Genomic DNA, 22,268 nt, shown 5'->3' on the forward strand with positions numbered 1-22,268 from the left:
GGCTCTTGCCCACATTCCATGAGTGGTCTCTGCCATGCAGAGCCAGGATTTTTCAGGCCAATGTCTCTGCTTTGCCAAATAAAGTTTGTTTTAAACAAACTGCCCCAAGACACAGCTCGATTTTCTCTAAAGGAAATTTTCTGTGGCCCTTTTGATTCCTCTTCAACATCTTCCAAGGACCAGGGGAGTTTTTCTCCAGCTCTGCCTCTGCACATCTCACCTCAAATTGAGAGCTCCATCACCCCCAAATTGAGAGCTCCATCACCCCCAAACTGAGAGCTCCATCATCCCCAATTGAGAGCTCCATCACCCCAAATTCAGAGCTCCATCACCCCCCAAAATTCAGAGCACCATCACCCCAAACTGAGAGCTCCATCATCCCCAATTGAGAGCTCCATCACCCCCCAAATTCAGAGCTCCATCACCCCCAAATTCAGAGCTCCATCACCCCAAATTCAGAGCTCCATCACCTCAAATTCAGAGCTCCATCATCCCCAAATTCAGAGCTCCATCATCCCCAAATTCAGAGCTTTATCACCCCCAAATTGAGAGCTCCATCACCCCAAATTCAGAGCTCCATCATCCCCAAATTCAGAGTTCCATCATCCCCAAATTGAGAGCTCCATCACCCCAAATTGAGAGCTTCATCATCCCTAAATTCAGAGCACCATCACCCCAAATTGAGAGCTCCATCACCCCAAATTGAGAGCTTCATCATCCCTAAATTCAGAGCACCATCACCCCAAATTGAGAGCTCCATCACCCCAAATTGAGAGCTCCATCACCCCAAATTCAGAGCTCAGTTTGGATGTGCAGGAGGCACCAGCCCAGGACTGCAGGGACACAAACACCCACCACCTGGAGACACAGAGGCACCTACTGAAACAACAACATTTTGTCTTTATTAGGAGTTCCCATGGTAATATAACACGGAGTTCTTCAGGAATAAAACACAAGACTTGGGGTTGGGGGTGGGGTGTTTTTGCCATTGAGACAATGGTCAAATGTCAGGACTTCTCTTGGTCTACACACATGATCAGCTTTAGCACTTACAGCTCCTCCACTCATGGTTCACAATCACAAATCCAAGGGTTAAATCCAGCTAGTATTAAATCCTACCTTTTTTTTTTTTGTTATTTTCTTTTTTTTTTTTTGTAATTTTATTTTTAGAGCTTCAAGTCACTGCGGTTAATTCATTAATTAATTAATTAAGCCATCATCTTTTTTTTGCTCTTTTTTTTTGTCATTTTTCTCTTAAGCATTTACATAATGACATTCATTAAAACAGACACAAAGCAGACGAGCTCTCACAGGAAAAAACATGCTTACATAGCCTGCAAAAACCTTTTTTTTTTCTTTTTTTTGTGATTTTTTTTTTTTCCTTTCAAGAACAAATTTAAAACTTAAAAAGTCATCGTGAGTCAGTGAAGGAAAAAAAAAAAAACAAACAAGGAAGACTTAAGTGAATACTGAAGAGCCGCAAGTGTTTCGTAGAATTGAAACTGCAATTCTTTTTTTTTTTTTCTCCCCAACTCGTTTCAAATTGATTTTTAACATACAGGTGACAAAAAAAAAAGAAAAAAAATTAACCAAAAAAAAAAAATAGCTGCAATATATATTAAGTTCACGGATTACTTAACAAACAAAGTGCAAACTCCTTATGCAAAACTAAAAAGACCCAAGAGTTGAACCTAAATGCAAAATGCAGGGAGGAATAATGGCAAAGTTTTTCTTAACTTTTGTGTTCAGAGGGGTCTAAAGGAATCAGGTGCTGCAGCTGGGAGGGTTTGGGTACCTAAGGAGCTTCCAGATCCTTTGCAAATCCCAGCTTTGATACTTCATGACAACAAATTTGGTATTTGTTTAAAAGCCTTCATACAGCTTTTCTTCTTCCTAAAAGAACCTGTAAACACCACTTAAGAAAACACTCACAGCTATGAAAAAACAATGCAGGTGGCAAAGTACAAAGAGAAGAGAAAAGCAGAAGATGCAGCCAAGTGCCAGGGCAGGCAGAGAGTGGAGGTAACGGGGGTGGCAAAGCTCCCTGTGCTCAGAGCCCTCCAGCTGGGGAAAAATGGGAATCTGATGGTGCAGATTTACCCTCCATGTCCTGAAAACAAGCCTCCAGTCCCAGGGCTAAAAGACCTTCAGCCCCAGGGGATGGTTTAAGGCCCAGATCCCCCTGCCTGCCCCAAAAAGCTGGGGCTCCTCCCTTCGTTTAAGGACCACTGATGGTCGCTCGCATCTGAGGAATCTGCAAAGGGTGGGGAACAGCCAGGCCTTCCCATGGATATGTGCACAGATTCCTGCAGGAATGAGAGGCTGGGACACTCACCCCACGTCCAGGAGATTCTCAGCTGCTGTGGGCCCAGCGAGCTGCTCCGGGGCTCCCAGTTCCAACAGCTGGGCCTCTGCTCCCCGACTGGAATTGCCACAGATGCTCAGGCAACCCCCCCTGACCACTCTTTGGATGGGAGCTAAAGATAAGCTCTCACAAAGCTTTAAATAACCTCTCACTGATGGCCAGGGAGGGGGTTTCTGCCACGGAAACCTTTCAACCAGCCCGTTGCTCTTTGCCCACAGCCCCCTGCTCGTGGAGATCCACCTCCAGCACCGAGAGACAAACTCACTGCTAAAAACTTCTCCAAACGCTCCATCCCAGCAGCTCAGGTGGTGTCCAGCTCCTCTGTTTGCACCAGCTCAAGACCTGGTGGGCTGAGGTGAAGATCAGAGCTCGTGGACCTGCTCCACGACCTATTGCAGCTACGTGGCAAGCGATGGCTGGAATGAGGCAACCAAGGGACACCTGAAGGACCAGGGTGGCAGTGGCAGTGACACTGGCGGGAGTCTGTGACTTGGATGAGGTTCAGGAAGAACAGGGAGATCATTCCCAGTTCTCAGATAAGGCTTCGTAAACACAATGGTACAAACGTGTTAAAAACACACACACACAAACGGCACAGAAAAAAAAAACCACCACGAGTTGCCTCAAGGACCCAAGTTGCAGCAAAATCCAGAAGAAAAAAGAAACCAAGGAAACAAAGGAACCCAACAGAAGTCCCCAAGGATTGTGGCTCACCCAGTGGCCGGGGTGATGTTCTCTGTGAATTCCTAGTGCTGGGTCCTGTTCCTCTCTCCTGGCAGCAACAGCTCTCCAGTGACCTCAAAGGTGGTGCTGGGAACAGCCACGGGCAGGCCTGGGATCCGTGTCCCTCTGTGCTTGCCTGACTATCCTGCTGGAACACAGAACCCTACAGAATATCCAGTTTAAAACCCTTGAACTACTCTTCTGCTTGACATTTTTTTAAAAAAAAAAAAAAAAAAAAAAAGCTTTTTTTTTTTTTTTTACATTTATTATTTCTTTATTCTTTTCTTTTTTTTTCTTTTGTGTGTGTGTGTCTTAAAGGCAGCTCCCGGGAAATTCACTTTATCCTTCCTTTATTAAAAGAAAGATGCTGAATGGGACAGAGGCCACATATCTCAAATACCCTCTTTACATTTACTCTTGCATGTCAGAGGTGCCAAAACAGGGTTTATTTCTTTAAATGTGTAAGGGGGGAAGTGAGAGGGGGTCGGTGAAGATGAGGAGGGAAATCTGAGGGGAATGAAAGAGGCGCTTTTACTTCAGCCCCCCCTCACTGGTTGCCCGCAGTAACTGTCACAGGCTCTAAAAGAATCAAGAAGGGTCTCCAGGTGCCCTGGCCCCCTGGTTTGCCTGGTGGGCACAGGAGGGGAGGGTCCTTAGCCCAAGCTGGTGATGTTGGCACGTCCGCCCGGCGGTGCCACGATGCGCTGGGTCGTGCGGCGCGGGATGTTGTCGTCGATCTGTGCCCCTGTGGGGGGGAGAGAGAGGGAGTCAACAACCCTGGGAGTGCTCCAAACCCATGTGGGTGTGGCACTTGGGGACCTGGGTTAGTGGTGGCGCTGGGTTATGGTTGGACTTGATGACCTCAGATGGCTTTTCCATGATTCCACGATTCTGTACCTGGAGGAAAAGCTCCCACTGGCTCCCAGTGCCTTAATTCTGCTGAAAGCTGTTCTGCATCAATAACCTCTCTGCCCTGAACACTTAAACCACCCAGCCCTGCACAGGGAGGGTTGGTTAAATGCTTTTCCCTTAGGGAGCCTTCTCATCCCTTTTTATAGTTTGCCCTTCCTGCACTGGAAGAGCAGCTGAGAAATCCAAGCTGCCCCATCCCGGATCCGCAGCTGGTCCCAGCTGGCAAAGCTCTGCTGAAGCTGGTGACACCTGAAAAACAGACCTTGCCAGCCTCTTAAAAATAGAAAATTCTCACTTTTAAACACAAGGGTCTGGAGAGACAGGACAAGGGGGAATGGCTTCAAACTAACAGAGGGCAGGGTTAGATGGGATATTGGGAAAGATTCTTCCCTGTGAGGGTGATGAGGGGCAGGGATGGAATTCCCAGAGAAGCTGCCCCACCCCTGGAAGTGTCCAAGGCCAGGTTGGACAGGGCTTGGAGCAACCTGGGCTAGTGGAAGGTGTCCCTGCCCATGGCAGGGGGTTGGAACTGGGTGGGATTTAAGGTCCCATCCAACCCAAACCACACTGGGATTCCCTGATCTGCCCTCTCCAGACATCCAGATGTGGAGCCCAGCATGCCCTGGGGTGCTCAGCATTCATGCCATGCCATGAGAAGCAGCAGGACCTTATGACAGCTCCTGCACTGCTCTTCTTCCTTCCCAAAGGGATGACACCCCCCAGCTAAACACACCCCACAGCCTCTCCTGCTGCCTCCCTGTTCCAGCAGAATTCATTCCGAGCACAGGAGCACAAACCAGCTGCAATTCCGTGATTTCACAGCAATAAACCATTCAGCCTCATGAAATCCCATACCAGACAAGCTGAACCCAGACTGGTGCAGGTTCCTCACGGGGGGTGCCTGCTGTTTGGCAGGGGAGGTCTTGGCTGAGGACGCCGGCGTCACCGTCTTCGGTGTCACCGACACTTCGCACACGGGGCCGTCGTAGAGGCCTCGGGGGACACCCCTGAGCTCAGCCAGCTGCAAACACAGAGCAGGGCACAGAGCCTTCAGAGCACAGCCCCACAGTCCCACAGCCCCCAGAGCACAGCCCCACAGTCCCACAGCCCCCAGGACACAGCCCCACAGCCCTTAGAGCACAGCCCCACAGCCCCCAGGACACAGCCCCACAGTCCCACAGCCCCCAGAGCACAGCCCCACAGCCCCCAGGACACAGCCCCACAGCCCCTAGAGCACAGCCCCACAGTCCCACAGCCCCCAGGACACAGCCCCACAGTCCCACAGCCCCCAGAGCGCAGTCCCACAGCCCCTAGGACACAGCCCCACAGCCCCAAGGACACAGTCCCCAGGACAAAGCCTCACAGCCCCACAGCCCCCAGAGCACAGCCCCACAGCCCCCAGGACACAGCCCCACAGTCCCACAGCCCCCAGAGCACAGCCCCACAGCCCCCAGGACACAGCCCCACAGCGCCTAGAGCACAGTCCCACAGCCCCACAGCCCCCAGGACACAGCCCCACAGCCCCTAGAGCACAGTCCCACAGTCCCACAGCCCCACAGCCCCCAGGACACAGTCCTCCAGTCCCACAGCCCCCAGGACACAGCCCCACAGCCCCCAGGACACAGCCCCACAGCTGCCCAGATGTTGCTAAGCCAGTGACACACATTGCAAGGCTGGTGGTTGGTAAGAGGATTGGGAAGCCCACGTCATCTGCTCTGCCTGATCCCTGGGGAGCTGCTCCATATCCCTGTCTATTTTGCATCTATATCTATTTTACATCTATATTTTGTATCTGTACCTATTTTGTATCTATACCTATTTTACATCTATATTTTATATCTGTACCTATTTTGTATCTATACCTATTTTACATCTATATTTTATATCTACACCTATTTTACATCTGTACCTATTTTACAACTGTATCTATTTTATATCTATACCTATTTTATATCTATGTCTGTATCTATTTTATATCTATACCTATTTTACATCTGTATCTATTTTATATCTTTATTTTATATCTGTATCTATTTTACATCTGTATCTATTTTATATCTATATCTATTTTATATCTATACCTATACCTATTTTACATCTATACCTATTGTATATCTATTTTACATCTATACCTACTTTACAGCTATACCTATTTTATATCTATTTTACATCCATATCTACTTTACATCTATACCTATTTTATATCTATTTTACATCCATATCTATTTTACATCTATACCTATTTTACATCTACACCTATTTTAAATCTATACCTATTTTATATCTATACCTATTTTATATCTATACCTATTTTATATCTATACCTATTTTATATCTATACCTACTTTATATCTGTACCTCTTTTATATCTATATCCATGTAAAACTTGGATGTGCCTCTATCCAACCCAACCAGTTCTGCAGCAAACAAGGTTAATTTGCAGTATTTTCCTACAAGTTAAAAGCAGTGTTTCTGCAGCCTGACACCTCCCACCACACTAAACTGAGGGGTCTCAGTCCATGAGCCCCCCAAGGCTCCTTGGCAATATGGACCCAGTGCTTTGCACTTCCAAAAACCCCACTGCTGGGTGATCCCTGGTGTGGGACAGGGTAAAGTGCTGTACCTGACTCTAGGTAGCTTGTGCAGGACAAAAATCCTATGAACTAATGCTAAGCTTAACTAATTTAAACACCCCAAGATTTTTATGACTCCAAAAATTAAAGCATTTAGTACTTTCGGACAAAAATCCTGTAATCCTGTAAATTAATACATGACACGGGACGTGCTCTGGACTGTTGTGGCTCCAGCCCACAGAGACACCCAGTCTGTCCCCTGCCCTGCAGGTGCTGCCCTTTAATGATCCCAACCTTCCTGCTGTGGAATTAAAGGCTCCAGACAACTCCCAAATGCAACTTCTCCCTCCTCCCCAAAAAGCAAAGAGGGCAGGACCGCCCAGGGGAGCCAGGCTGGCTGCCCAGCCCCAGCCTCAGCCTGGGAGCTCCAGCTTGGCTTAAATGCAATTATTCCAGCTGAGATGCTGCCCAATTGGATTTAGAGATCACACTTGTGCTGCTGGGGGAGACAGAGCACAGCAGCCCCCGGGGATCTGGACTGATCTGGAACTCCGTGGGGCTGAGCTCCAGGAGGCTGGAATTGGGATAACTTGGAACTTCTTCCAAAGAACTATCAAGGGAACTCAAGGGACTGGAGCACAAGTGCTGTGAGGAGAGGCTGAGGGAGCTGGGGCTGTTCAGCCTGGAGAAGAGGAGGCTCAGGGGAGACCTCCTCACTCTCTGCAACTCCCTGACAGGAGGGGGGAGCCAGCTGGGGGTTGGTCTCTTTGCCCACCCAACCATCAGCAAGACAAGAGGGCTCGGGCTTCAGCTGTGCCAGGGGAGGGTTAGGTTGGAGATTAGGAAGAATTTCTTTGCAGAGAGGGTGCTCAGCCATTGGAATGGGCTGCCCAGGGAAGGGGTGGATTCTCCATCCCTGGAGGTTTTTAAGGTGAGACTGGATGTGGCATCAGTGCCATGGGCTGGGAACCACGGCGGGGTTGGATCAAGGGTTGGACTGGATGATCTCAGAGGTCCCTTCCAACCCAGCTGATTCTGGGATTCTGGGATTCTGTGAAGGTGCCTTGCAAGGAAGGGGCAGCTGAGCCGTGGCCAGTGGGGCTCACACGGGGCCAGCAGGGCTCACACAGCTCTGGCTCTGCCCAGGAGAGGGCAACACCACCCCTGGCAGCCAGCTCTCCTCAGGAATGGGATTCCTCCAGAGCTGAAGCTCTCGAACCCTCAGCAGCTGAGCTGAGCTGAGCTCAGTCACCTCCCCCGGCAGACACAGCGAAAGACACTTTTTATTTCACAGAATCCAACACTTTTAGCCTCTTCAAAATAGAAAATTCTCCCTTTGCAGCAGTCAGGAGGCTGAGCCTGTGACTCACAGTCACCAGACAGGAGCAGCTGATCGTATGTGACAGCACCAGGTCTCCAGAACAATAAATGACAATAAATGACAATTCTGCATTGCTGCTGCAAGGTTTGATATATAAATTAATATTAGAACTATTAATAACTTCTCTTGGTACCTCTGTGGCACATTATCTACATGTCCAGACTAGGGGGTTCCTGGACACAGAGTCTGTCTGGGTGTCCCAAGACAGAGAATAATTAAAGACAAATAATACTAAAAGTATTATTAAAAATATTATTTAAATATCATTATACTACTATTTAATATAATTAATATTATATATTTTTATATTTTATTAAAAATTGGTCTATTCTGAATATTATTAACTAAAAATATTGTTTAAATATTTTAAAATACTAGAAATAAAATAAATAAAAATAAACACATATAACATTATTATTAAATTATATATTATTAAAATATTGTAAAAATAAAAATATAAAATAAACATATATAACTATTATTAAAATATTATTAAAATATGATAAAAATATTATAAATTAAATAAACAATAAAATATTGCTATTAATATGTTGTAGAATATTAATAAGATTATATTAGAAATAAATTATATTATTAAAAATAAGAATAGAATATCATTAAAATATTAGTATAATGAAACATTAAAAATAAAAATATCATTAAAATATTAACAAAAACTATTAAATATATTATGTAATATATATAATATTAAAAATATTTTTAATATTATGAAAAATAAAAATATTGTTAACATAAAATATTGCTAAAATAAAAATATTATAAAACAAAAATATTATAAAATAAAAATATTGTTAAAATAAAAATATTGTTAAAATAAAAATATTATTAGAATAAAAATGCTATTAAAAATAAAAAATTATTTAAATAAAAATATTATTAAAATGAAAATATTATTAAAACGAAAATATTATTAAAAACTAAACTATTATTAAAAATAAAAATATTACTAGAAATACAATTTGCAGCAAATGCAAGCTCAACCCAAAGCATGTTCCTGCAATGACTCAAGTGAATAGCAAAAGCAAAAGAGCAAAGAGCCAGATGTGGCTCCTGTCCAGGGAACATTCCCTGTTGCAGGAGCGTGGCCTGAGCCAGGGGACAGCAGCTGTTTTCCACCCCCTGGCACAGCCCAGCCCTGCACTCCTCCTGCTCCAACCCTGCACTCCCCCTACTCCAGAGCCCAACCCTCACTCCCCCTGCTCCAACCCTGCACTCACTCACCCTGCTCCAGAGCCCAGCCCTGCACTGCCCCTGCTCCAGAGCCCAGCCCTGCACTCCTCCTGTTCTGGAGCCCAGCTCTGCACTCCCTCTGCTCCAACTCTGCACTGCCCCTGCTCCAACCCTGCACTCCCCCTGCTCTAGAGCCCAGCCCTGCACTCCCAACCCTGCACTCCCAGTCCTGCACTGCCCCTGCTCCAGAGCCCAGCCCTGCACTGCCCCTGCTCCAATCCTGCACTCTTCCTGCTCCAGAGCCCAGCCCTGCACTCCCAGCCCTGCACTCCCCCTGCTCCAGCCCTGCACTCACTCACCCTGCTCCAGAGCCCAGCCCTGCACTCCCCTGCTCTGGATCCCAGCCCTCACTCCCAGCCCTGCACTCCCCCTGCCCCGGAGCCCAGCCCAGCCCTGCACTCCCCCTGTCAGGACTCCAGCCCTCACTCACCCTGCTCTGGACCCCAGCCCTCACTCCCAGCCCTCACTCACCCTGCTCCGGGCTTTGATGCGCTTGTACACGAAGTCTGGGAAGGGTTTCCTGGGGATGTACCGCCCCGAGCCCTCGGTGACGTGCAGGTTGCCGTCCTCCAGCACGATCTTGCCCTGGCTGATGACCACCAGGGGAGAGCCACGGCACTCCATGCCCTCGAAGATGTTGTACTCCAGGGACTGCAACACACGGGGACAGCAGGTCAGGCAAACACATCCCCCGGCAGAGCTGAGCTGGCAGCAGCAATCACTGCTCACACCAACTGCCTCACTTCTAAGGGCAGGTGGAAGCAAACTCAGCTCTGACCTGAGCTGTGCATGCTGTGATTTATAAGGATGTCATACAGGCTGGTCTTAATCAGCCTGAAATTAGTTAGGATTTATTAAGGCAAAATTTCCTTTGGAACAAGATTCATAAAGAATCCCAGAATGGTTTGGGTTGGAAGGCACCTTAAAGATCATCTCATGGGCAGGGACACCTTCCACTAGCTCAGGTTGCTCCAACCTGCCCTTGGACACTTCCAGGGATCCAGGGGCAGCCACAGCTTCTCTGGGAATTCCATCCCAGCCCCTCCCCACCCTCCCAGGGAAGAATTCCTTCCCAATATCCCACGTAAAACCATATGGCAGCCACAGGGCAAGAGGAAAAACCTCTCTGCTTAAATGCATTTAGGCACCTCTCTCCTGTGAACTGCAGGGGATTTAGGAGCCCAGTAAAGCTTCACCTAAGCTTCATATTAAAAACAGTGATCGTTCTGAAAATCTGTATTTCAAACCCAAGTTTTGGTCGACGGCTCAGGGGCCAGGACAATCTCGTTTTATTCTAATGGGATTGCCCATCCTCAGTTAACAGGATTGGAAACATCACACCAAGGAAAAAAGGGAAGTTTTAAAGGAATCACTGCAAATGTCACACCCGTGGAGCCTCCTGGAAGGAGATGCAACCATGTTCTGTGGGGACTGCTACTCTAGTGACCATCTGAGTCAAATCCAGGACTTTTTTACTGAGTTAATGATGGAGTTTGCCCTTGAAGTGTGTTATAAGTGTGGGCAGGCTTGACTGCAGCTGTACAATGAGCCAGGACAGCGGTTAAACCGCCCCTGAACCGGGTCCAGCCTGAAAAAACTTGTGGTGGCAAAGGAGGAGGCTTGGTCAGGAGCTTATGGATTAGGCTGGTTCCAAGAACAACATCATCTCCCTCTCTAGCTCCCAAGGTTTCCTTGCCAGAGAGTGGCAAGAGCAGTGTGAATTCTTGGGAAATATCTGTAACTTGCTTGAACATTTAAAAAAGTAACAATCATCCAAGGCCACATAATGACTGGGGCTCCCTGTGCCACAGCACCCTGTGCCTGCTCTCAAAGGGCCTTTTGTTCCAGACCTGACCAACTCAGGACTCCTGGACTCCAAAGGCATCACTTGTATCACTTTCTGTTCTAACATAAGGCATTTGTGCAGCATGAGATACCAAAAAACACAGAATCACAGAATTATTTAGGTTGGAAAAGATCTGCCAGCCCATCGAGTCCAACCTGTGCCTGATCCCCACCTTGTCCCCCAGCCCAGAGCACTGAGTCCCATTCCTTGGACACCTCCAGGGGTGGGGACTCCCCCACCTCCCTGGGCAGCCCCTTCCAAAGTTTAAACACCCTTTCTGTGATGAAATTTCTCCTGATGTCCAACCTAAACCTCTCCAGACCCTTCAGGGGTGATGCCAGGTACAGTACCAGGGGCAGAGGTCAGAGATGGATTTGCAGAAAAGAAAAAGCTGTGATTCCTCAGACAGCCCTTCAAGCTCTTGGAAACAAGGCCCTTGACCCTCCCTGGTGCTGGCCCAGTTTAAGGCTGCAGCCTTTGGCCACAGCTGATCTCTCACATGCTGTCAGAGCTTTGGGGGGGTCTGCAGACAGAAGTATTTCTGAATGGAGCTGCTTCTCCCTCAGCCTCACCCAGATCCGTGTCTAAATCACAGAGTGAATCCTGACTGCACCAAGGCACATCCACAGGAGAGAAAGTCTCTGAGTTCTGTGTTGGGAGATGTAAAGAGCTCAGGTCATTCCCTAAAGACAACAGCCATTAAAGAGCAATGATTTTCAAACACTCCACCCACCCAGCTACTCTCCAGCCATTCCTAAGCACAAAACCAGGCTCAGAGCACTAAATCTGGCACCTAAAAGCAGTGACTGCCTGGGCTCCCTCCTCTCTAAGTCATTCCTCTCCAGACTGGAAGGAGTCTGGAAGCACCTCTGAGGTGCCTGAAGTGACCAGACTCCTGGAATTCCTGTCAGGAGCCTAAGCAGAGGCAGGATGAAGCCAGGCCATCTGTGACCAATTCTGACACCGAGTTCAGTCACAGGGAAGTGAACCAAACCTTTTAAAAAAAAAAAAAAAAAAAAAAAAAAAAGTTTCTTTGTGAATGTGCCCAGGGACCCAAGTGTGGAAGAAAATGTTGCTCCTTTAGCTCCAGAGTGAATGAAAGCATTCACGGGGAAAAAAGAACAAGGAGGTTTTTTCCAGGGAAACATTCCATAGGTTCATGGCCAGCAGGGAAACAAGTTGTCAACAAATGCAAACAGTGGTTGCTTTCTCTGAGCCAGGGCTCCAATGTCACGGGGAGACTCCAACCAGCCCTTTGCACTGGGAATGCTCTGTGGATTCCCACAGCCTGGGACAGCTTTTGCACTCCAGGGGCCAGGTAGGAGGTGTGGACACCAAATTGTGCCTCTAAGTGGCACCACAAAGCTGCAGAAGAACCAAGGGGAAGGTCTGGTTCGTTTGGGTGCTGCCTTGGACCTTCCTGTGCCAACTAAGCTGTGAAGTCATGACTCCACACATCAGGACATGCTGTGAATCCACTCAGACACTGGGGCTGGGTCAGATCTCCAGCAAAGGTGTCCATGAGCTGACAAACCTTCACTGACCCCAACCAGAAAAGGGATTATTTTCTCTTTTATAGAAAAGGAAAAAACTCCCTTTTCCACTGCTAGAGAGCCTGGAAGTCACAAACAACACACTGTCCTAAGAGGCCTTTTGACATCTTAGAAGATTTAAAGAGCTTTCTGTGTGCTCAGATCCAAGCATCCAACGCTCAGAAAGAGCAGACAAGCCCTTTGCTCCAGGGGAATCTCTGGGTATTCATGTGATTTCACATTTGGGCTCACTCTGCTCCACACAACCGAGTGTGAGAGCAGAGAGGGTTCGGGGCACGGAGAGAACAAGCCCTGAGCTGTCACAAGGTCTAGTTTTTGGCAGCACAGCCTGGCACTGAAGAAGAGGGGAGGAAAGGAGCAGCAGGACAGTGCAGGAGGTGTCCTTACTATGTTGTGGGTCTTGGCAGAGATTGTCTTGACACTGTCGGGGTCCCAGATGACCAGGTCTGCGTCGGAGCCCACGGCGATGCGGCCCTTCCGCGGGTACAGGTTGAAGATTTTGGCTGCGTTTGTGCTGGTCACAGCCACAAACTGGTTCTCATCCATCTTGCCAGTCACCTGGGGAAAGAGCAGAGGAGCCACTGCATGAGCAAGGTGAGGAGCACTCCAAAAAAAAGGGGGGGGGAAACTCAAGTGGAAGGACCGTAACGAGCGTCTGGGGGAGATCACAACAACCTCCTGCAGCTCTGCCACCTCTGAACCCGTGACATGGGTGACATACCACAGCCTTATCCCAGATGATGGACATCCTCTCTTCAGTCCCATTGGTTCCCTCAGGGATCAGGGTGAAGTTGTCCTTCCCAACAGCTTTCTGAGCAGTGTTGAAGGTGCAGTGGGCACTGCCAGTCACTTGGAGGTCTCCACTGGAAAGGACAAAAATAGGTATTTAAGACATTTGATTGTCACAGGTTTACTCCTAAAGGCAAAACAGCTTTTTGCTTGCTGGTAACAACAGCTATTTTCTCATCCTCTTGTCTCCCAGCTGGATGAACACAGAGAGCTCTACTCACCAGGACAGTAATGAGTTGAGAAAATCAGGAGTGGTTGGGTCAGGACTCAGTGGTGGGGATGTAACAAAAGCTGCTGCCTTTGCCCAGTTCTTGCTCCAGTAATGGGATCCATCAGTCCCCAAGCTGGCTGTGATGGGCTCTCCATACACCACAGTGCCTACAGGACAGGGACACACACAGACCCACTGTGAGCACCAAGGAAGGGGCATCTCCAGCCTGGATCCAGGCAAAAAGCATCCTTCTGAGGGAGGACAAGGTGGGCAGGCTGTGCCACCACCACAAGCTGCAGGGTTGGAAGTAGCAATAAAGATAATAATAAAGATACTGCTCCTGATCAGAGCCTGGAGCAGCAAAATGTGCACAAACCTTTACACAACTGCTAAGATTGGCACTGATTAATTTGGCTTGAAAGGGTTGGTGTAAAGAATCATTTTACTGTTTATATTCATTTATTTGTTTATTCTGGACCAAGAACATTATGAAGGAGGCTGAGGGGAACTGTAAGGGTGTGAGGAGATCCAGTCTGATCTAGAAGAGATGTGGAAGAAAAAGAATGAAAAAAATAAGCCTGTAACACTTTTATAAATTCCTATGTACAAAAGACCTTCTAACAAGGCTGGGTTTCTTGGAGCAGGGTCTGTGCATAGAAAACTCCTCTCAGGAAAGTTTCCTGTGTGTGCAGAGGGGAAATATTGGTGCTCCTGGTTCACAAATGCAGCTCAGGGAACGGAGTGATTCCCTCACAGTAAACCCGTGGCACAACTAGGAAATGAAACTGGATCTTGTGACCCTGCCCAGTGCCCTCCCCACCAGTGCATCCTTCCTGCTCATTGATGGTTTGGGAACCACATGAAGGAAAGAGCCCTCGAGGCCAGGACCCTTTGGAATGCACCATCTGCACACCAAGCACATGCAAGATGCTGCAACTTCAAAAGCAGCACGAGCTGGCAGCCCCAGGGATCTGCTCACCAAATGCAACCCTCCCCAAATCCATCCTGTGCCCACCCACCTGCCTGCTGAGCTCTCCACGGGCCTGGAGCTGCCTGGGCAGTGCAGACACCAACCCTGAATCCTTCAGGCAGAGAAGATGGGCAAAGGCAAGCCCAGAATTGGGGTCTTACACCTCTCCATGCAGAGTGAAAATATACATATATTTATTTCACTGCACTGCCAGAGCTACTGTTATGTCTGTGAGGTCTTAAACTAGCTGGGAAAGAGTCCATTAGCTGAGGCAAAATGATGAACTGGCTTCATGCTGCTGCCAGGGCCCCACTGACACAGGAGGTGCAGGAACAGCCTTTGTCAGAGGGTTTCCAGCAGCAGAGGAAGAGGCTTTTCTGACATCACTGGCCACAAATAGGGTTCTGAAATCAGAATAAAGCAAAACACACGCTGGCTATTAACGGCAGGCCTGTTGTGGGCCAGGACATTGGGGGGATTGTTCTGCAGGGAGTGATGTTTTGAGCTCCCAGATTTGCCAGCAACAGAGTCTGCAGGGAATCTCCTCCATACAAATGCCACTGGGAACATCTGGCTTTAAATAACATTCGTTCTTTTCCATTCAGCAAATCAATTCTGGCTTGTTTTCGCCTTGGACAGTCTTCAGTTATGTTTCCTCTGTTGCCTGGGAGGGCAAGGCTTGTGTGTGTGGCCCTCCTGGGCTACTGCACAGCATTTAAATTGAATTATTTAAATAAAGGAACAGAGAATGGTGCACCATCTATACCCCAATTTCTCCTTATAAGGAGAAAACACAATTTGAAGGAGAACTTTGTGTTCTAGCTCAGGAGTTTGAGTGAAGTGAGTGCTGTGGGTCATTCATCTGGGAGAATCCCAGCACCTTTGACAGGCAGGACAACATCCAGCTGAGCCAGGTTGTGTTTTATGGCTTCTGTGACCTCATCCCAATGCCCCACTCTACTTGTAGCTGGTCAGGGGTCAGCACCAAGAAGGTGTTTTTTTGTGATGCTCCCCCTCCATGGTGCCTACGCCTCCAGTGTTTTATCTGCAAAAGGGAAGGGATGCTCCCCTCGCTCACAGGATTCAGCTGCACAACGACAGCAGTTCTTTTCTGGGGTGATCCAACGTTCAGCCACTTTGCTGTGTCAACACATCCTCCTTCAGCACCATCCCCACCAATGGAGCTGGGAGAGGGAGGTTTATCCCAAACAGCTCGAGCTGCTTCCACGCCACAAACAGAAAGAGATGCCTTGGGAATCAGTCCTCCTCTCCAGAACTCACTTCACAGGAATCACGGGACCAAAATCCTCCTGAGCCAATGCACGGACACAAATCTGTTTGCTGCAGTAGGAAACCAGCTCTTCTCACACCAAACACCCAGATGGAAAGTGATGTCATTTGTGTATCCATCCAGGCTTATTTGGAGTGCATAAAATCAAATCCAAGCCTTGGGAGGAAAGAGGGGGGCAAATCATCCCTCCTGCTTACTCACCCACCCTGAGCTGCTTTAAATAGAAATGAAGGGTTTAGTCACAGGATAAAGCAGGAGACAGGCACTCAGTGTGGGGAATCCTCCCTCCTTGAGGGCAAGGCAGCAGAAGGGACAGGGCTCCTGCACCACTCAGAGCAGCTCAGCTCCCTCCCAAACCTCACCCAGAGGCAGCAGCACCCACTGCAGCTCTGAATGTTGCAGAGTTATCAGAGGGGATTGCACTTCCCAGCCTGAGCCAGCCCCCTGATCCCAATTCCTGTCTGGATGTCAGGCTGAGAGCTCCAGCACACGAGCAGGATCTATTCCACAAGCACAGGGGCAGCTGGAGTCAGGGACTTCTTTGGCTACTCCAACTAAATCCAACAGGGCTAGTGAGTCAACATCCCTGTCAGGGCTCCTGGAATCACTTCTGACCCCAGGAAGATCAGCAGAAAGCACCAAGGAAAAAGCACAGCAGCTGGAAGTTGCAGTCTCCAAAGGGAGCCACTAAATGGAGACAGCATGGAATGACTCTGGATAACAAGGCAGCTCAGTGTGGGAGGGTGAGTGTGAACAGAGAGGCTCAGGATGAACAGAAGAAACAGCTCCTGGCTCTGACAGGACCACTGAGCACTCGTCTGTGGGAGATGAGACAGAAGCAGTTGCTTGGGACCTTTTAAAACAGAGCCTGGATGATAACACTGGAAAAAGAAACCTTTCCTGTGGGGATGGAGCTGATGCTGGCAGGGAGCTGAAGTGCATGAGCTCAGAGGGAAACAACTCACCCTTTTTCCTGGCCTGAGCAATGACATCAGCGGCGCTTTTGCTCATCACCTTGGTGATGTAGAGGGGGCAGTTGGTCTGGTTGGCGATGGTTATTGCCCTGTTCACAGCCTCTGCCTCCACCTGAGGGACAAAGGGAGGTTAGGGACAGCCCAGGCACCCTCAGAGGGTCACAGCAGAGCGTGCAGGGCCAAGATGAGGCACTTCCCACCTCTCCAGCTCTGCAAATTGCAATTTATAGTGTAACCACGGCAACTAAACGACATCAAGCTGCAGTCCCCTCTCATCACCACCTTTTCTCCCAGCCTGCTCCAGAGTTTCTCTGCCAGCAGGCAGAGTCTGAGCTAAACCAACACTCCAGTTGCTCTGGATCAGAGTGATTAAGCCCCTTCTTTAACCCAGACAAAAATAAGCAACTAAATGTTGACTCACCAGAGCTACTCATGGCCCAGCCCCCCCAGGAGGGAGATGCTGCACCACACACCCTGGTGAGCCACGTTTGCAAACAAGCCTCCTAAATTGTACCTTCCACTACAGTCTCTGGCTTGGGATCTGACAGAGTGTGAACCACCCCATAAATCAGCTCCTTTTCCTTTTCCATGGGCACAGGGATCGACCTCAGCAAAACTGAGGGGCACGTTGGAACTGCAGCCTGGGGATGATCAGCATCACCCTGCAGGTTTTTATGGATCACACCCCCTAATCAAAGGATCCAGACAGGGTTTTAACAGCAGGGTGATGCTCACAGTGCCATGGAGAACAGAGCCTGCAATCCCACAGACATTTTCCAAGCAAACAACAGAGTAAACAAACCCAGAGCAATCCACCACCTGATTCCCAAGTGCAAGAGGCTCCCAGCACCTCCCACGGACTCTGGAGGGGCTGGAACACGCCCAGCACTTGTGAAAATCTGCTCTGCAGTGACTTATTGCAGCCCAAGCACCACGAACCCTCCTCATCAGTCCCAGAATCAGAACAGGCTGCCCAGAGTGGTTGTGGACTCCCCATCCCTGGCAGTGTCCAAGGCCAGCTTGGATGGGGCTTGGAAAAACCTGGGATGGTGGAAGGTGTCCCTGCCCACTGAAGGGGGTGGGAATGGGTGAGCTTTAAGGTCCCTTCCATCCCAAACCATTCCATGACTGTGTGACTGTGCTTGGAGGGAAAGAACCCCCTGGAAAAGAACCCCCAGCTCAGGGGGCTCAGGGTGCATGGACCACACTGATGGCCAAGTGTCCAGTACAGCTCTGCTCACCCTGACAAAGCCACCACTCGCCCCCAGGCCCTGTCTGCAGCTGGACTGCTCAAAAAAACCCACCAGCACAACAGCTGGGAGCTTTTAAAAGCAGAGCAGCCCCCCCAGAGCCACCCTGGTGGGCTCTGGTGCCCCAAGGGTTACCCAGCCCCAGCCTGTCCCCAGCCAGGTCTGTGACTGACCCCCCGGGCAGGGGGGGGACACAAGGGGATATTTTCAGGCCCAGCTGCCCCAGGCAAATGGAAAAGGCTGTGAGGGAGGGTGTTTGTTCCAGGAGGTTTGACTCAGGGTGTCGCAGCCAGGAGCACTCAGGGGCTGAAAGCAGAGCCAAGAAAAGCACAGTTGTCCCTTCTGAGAGACAAGGAGGGGACTCAGCCAGGCCAGGGCTTCCAGGCTGTGGCATCTGTTACCAAACTGCTCGTTAAAGCAGCTCCTGGAAGTCACATTTCCACTCTGGTGCCTCAGTTTCCCCCCCCCCATGTAAAGCACTGGGATAAAACAACACACTCCCCCCCTGATTTTTGACCAAACTGCAAAGCAGCAGGAGAATATTCTGTGCACAGAAGAGAACAAGGCTGCTGAATTCCTGCCTTGTGCCCAGATGCTATGGTGACAGGCACATAACAATAACCCAAGGACTAGTCCAAAGGGGAATGTTTGCAATTACCAGGATGCAGCAGAAGCCCTAGCACAGCAGTTCTCTTGGATTGGGAAAATAAAAAAAAGAAAAGACAGACATTTCCTGGAGCACTTGGCCTGCTTGTGCTTCCAGCGTTTTTGTGGCTAAAATAAAAACAAAAAAAATGATGGAGAAGTCATCAGAGAGTGAAGTGAGCTGTGAGGGGGAGAGTTCTCCAGAAAGGGATGGGTGAGGCTGAATTGGGATGGTGGGGTCTTAACTCAGGCTCTGCTTGGTGGCTGGAACAAGGTGCTGAATGTTGTCACCTTGGCTCAACCCAGGGGAGTGAGGTGAGCTAAACCTGAGTCAGCAGGGAAACCTAAGGCTTAACTCAGTGATTCCTGCCAGGCTGGGAATGCAGATGTGCACGCTCCAAGACACAAACACACATGGCCAGAGCCTGGATGCCTCACTCTGCTGTAATTCCTGCTGAAATGAGTGGGAGTTTTGATTTAATCACAAATATTTCAGACTTGCTCAACGACTCCTGCTAGCTTGGTGTAGATGGAGTCTGAGTTAAGCAGCTCTCCAGCCAGATGACAATCATCACTGAGTGCTCAGGATGGGCTTTACATCCCCTGAGGGGCAGCATGACAAGCCAATTCTAGTGTCAACAGCACCCCAGAGGGACACAACAAACATCCACTCCTGCTGAAGTCAACAGGAATTAGGGATGTGCTGCCACCCTTGGAATCTGGGCTCTATCACCAGCCAGCCTGGAGGGAGTTGGATGTTTTCAAAAGCACAGAGTCACTCCCACCTTGGAGGGAGGGAACCAGATGACATAGTTTCCTGCCCTGCTTCCTATGACTTCCAAGGAGGAGAATTTTGGATCAAATGCTTCCCAGCTCTGGGCAGAGCACAGCTGAGCTCAGCTGCACTGAGGGACAGCAGGGAGAGGCTTTACTGCTCCTCATCTGGGGCAGCCACGTGTCCTGGGGCAGCTTTCAGCTGTGCTGGGGGAGAGCACAGCTCTGCCCACATCAACCAGCCAGGGGAACACACAGCTCCCACTTTACAGCTCCTGCCCCACAAAGGATGAGCTTTGAAGCAGCCAGACATGACTTGGCTAGCTTGATATCCAGATTATTGAAGGCAGGAGCAGCCTTCCTTTGGGGGTGCTCCACAGATGAGCCCCAAGTGTCATATCAGCATCTGGTGCAAGCCAAAAAATACATTAAATTTAAAAAAAAAATAAATAAAAATGCAGGGATGGGTGACTGGAAAGCTCAGTGCAAGTGTTCACTCACAAATTCAGGAAGCAAGAGATCCCACACAAATTCTGTGAGGATTCATTTACTGTCTAAGTCGAGCATTTTCCCCCCCACAAAATGATTTATAGTCCCACTGAAACGCCTCTGGATGCTGCCTGTCTGAAGAGAGGGGAGGAAGGAGAGCAGGAGCATGAGGGGCACGTGTGGCTGGATGATCTCACCCCCCCAGCTGCCACATCTGGCAGGCAGCAAAGCCCCAGGAACTTGGAGGAACAAAAAGAACTGCTTGTACAGAACAGATGGGCTCCACAAACCAGGAATGCCACGGTGAGGTGTCCAGCCCAGAGACACTGAACCACTGGGAAGGAAGAATGCAATGGGAACCAAGCCTCAAAGGTAAAGTTTCAAGGCTCTTTCTTACCCTTGAGATTTATTTCAAAGACTTAGAGGGATTGGGGTGCTTGTCCCTGGAGAAATCAATGGGGAAATGTGAAGGTTTAGTCTATTAAAGCAGTGGGCTGAGACCTGAGCATTATCTTCCTTTTCTGTGCCTTCAGCAAAGCACTTAATCCCTTGGTTTAAAAAAAAAACATCCACCCTTGGTGAAAATGTCATCAAAATAACAAATATTACAGGACTGGAAGCGATGCAAGTGCCCAAGACAATGTCAGGATTTGGGCATACATTAAAAAATCCTGCTGATTCACTGCAAGCCTGATAAAATAACGACCAAGAGAGAAGCCCGAGAGATTGGATCTAGAAAAATCAGTGGCAGAATCTTGCCAACATAACCCCAAATTCAGGAGTCTTTATCCACTCAAAACTCGACTGGAAGTGAGGGGAAACTAGAAAAGCTTCAGGGTTTAGCTCCCTAAAAACCCACATCATCAATCAGAACGTGGCATTCTGCAGGGATTCCATTTTAAAGTGTTCCTGAGCAGCAGCTGAACCGAGGAACTGGTGATTCAGGTAAACCTGTGCTTCAGGTTGAACATTCCCTACAGCTCCCAGAGCAGGATTCCAGTCTGGAATGTGCCCAGTCCCACCAGCTGCCTCCATTCTCCGTGTTTATGGTGGGCTCTGTGGCTCAAACACATCTCACCTCATTTTAGGCACCTGACGTGTGAGCAGAGCCTTTACAGATTATCTCCAATAATTAACAGAAAGGGAGGAGCTTTTTCCAGGTTAATCCCTGGAAGTGTCTCAGCCTCTTCCCTCACCCCTTGCAGCAGCAACGTTCACAGTCAGGATGAAATCCTGTTTCCAGCCCCATTCATCCCAGCAGGAAGCACTTGATGGCAATGTGAAGATTTTATAAACTGGGGGGGGAAATGCAAAGGCAGGGAAGTCCTCACCTCCTCAGGTCTGCTCAGCACGTGCCCTTCAGGGCCTGTGATTCCCAGTTCCAGGATCCTTTGCTGCTCCTAAAGCAGAGAGGGAAAACAAGAGCAGGAAAGAGATTTAAGGCAGCAGCAATTTTTCTTGCAGCTGTTGGGAAGGGGTGCAAGTGAACTCCTCAGCATCTGTGCTGGGTGAGAATCACATCAGGGCCCTGCAAACAGAGTCCTGTCCAACTTCCCTCGCTGACAAGAACCAGAGCTCTCAAAGCTCTTGCTGATTTGTTCACAGGAGGTCAAGGAAACCTTTTATCTGGATTTGCTTCACTCTGGGTTCACAGCCCCTCGACTTTCAGTTCTCATTTGTGCCTATAAAACCATCTCTGAGAGGTGGCAAAATGATCTCTCAGGAAAAAAATCATCCTGCAACTGCGGACAACTGAGCTCAGAGAGTCAGGTGGACTCTTTGCTAGTCAGACAACAGAGAAATCTTCTGCATGCTTGAAACACAGTGCATAAAATGAGCTGCAGATCAGGTTAAATCCAAATACATTATTAACATTTCTTCTTTGCTGCTGTTCAAAGGCTGAACAGACCCCAAACATCAGCATCCCAGGTACTGTGTGAAGCTTTATCCCTTCCCACTCCTCTTATTTACTGCACAGCTTTTTATTTATTGCACACGGTGAGAGTCACTCCCAGTTTTTTACTTTTAGGGAAAAAGGCAGAGATGTCCCACATCACCACAAACCAAAAGCAAGAGGCTTAAAGACTCAGGTGGGCTCTTTTCTACACAGACAACACAAAAATCCTCTGCATGCTTGAAACACAGTGTATAAAATGAGCTGGAGACTGGGTCAAACCCAAATAATTATTGACATTTCTTTGCTGCTGTATGGAGGATGAACAGATCCCAAACATCAGCATCCCAGGTACTGTGTGAAGCTTTATCCCTTCC

At 48.7% G+C, this 22,268-nt stretch overlaps 1 protein-coding gene across 3 annotated transcripts in view; it reads right to left on the reverse strand.

Moving 5' to 3' along the window:
• Window positions 1-880: 880 nt before the first annotated feature.
• DPYSL2 (dihydropyrimidinase like 2) overlaps window positions 881-22,268 on the reverse strand; it is a 61,194-nt gene continuing 39,806 nt past the window's right edge. For all 3 annotated transcript variants that reach the window (XM_032712524.1, XM_032712525.1, XM_032712526.1), the window contains exons 8-15: window positions 21,329-21,397; window positions 16,831-16,951; window positions 13,615-13,771; window positions 13,326-13,467; window positions 12,992-13,162; window positions 9,677-9,856; window positions 4,856-5,021; window positions 881-3,833 (exon numbers count right to left, since the gene is read on the reverse strand). In XM_032712524.1, the coding sequence (XP_032568415.1) occupies window positions 3,742-3,833; window positions 4,856-5,021; window positions 9,677-9,856; window positions 12,992-13,162; window positions 13,326-13,467; window positions 13,615-13,771; window positions 16,831-16,951; window positions 21,329-21,397 (1,098 nt within the window). In that variant the 3' untranslated portion in view covers window positions 881-3,741. The remainder of the gene's footprint in view (window positions 3,834-4,855; window positions 5,022-9,676; window positions 9,857-12,991; window positions 13,163-13,325; window positions 13,468-13,614; window positions 13,772-16,830; window positions 16,952-21,328; window positions 21,398-22,268) is intronic.

Source organism: Chiroxiphia lanceolata, chromosome 28 (assembly GCF_009829145.1).
Source record: "Chiroxiphia lanceolata isolate bChiLan1 chromosome 28, bChiLan1.pri, whole genome shotgun sequence".
Taxonomy (NCBI): domain Eukaryota; kingdom Metazoa; phylum Chordata; class Aves; order Passeriformes; family Pipridae; genus Chiroxiphia; species Chiroxiphia lanceolata.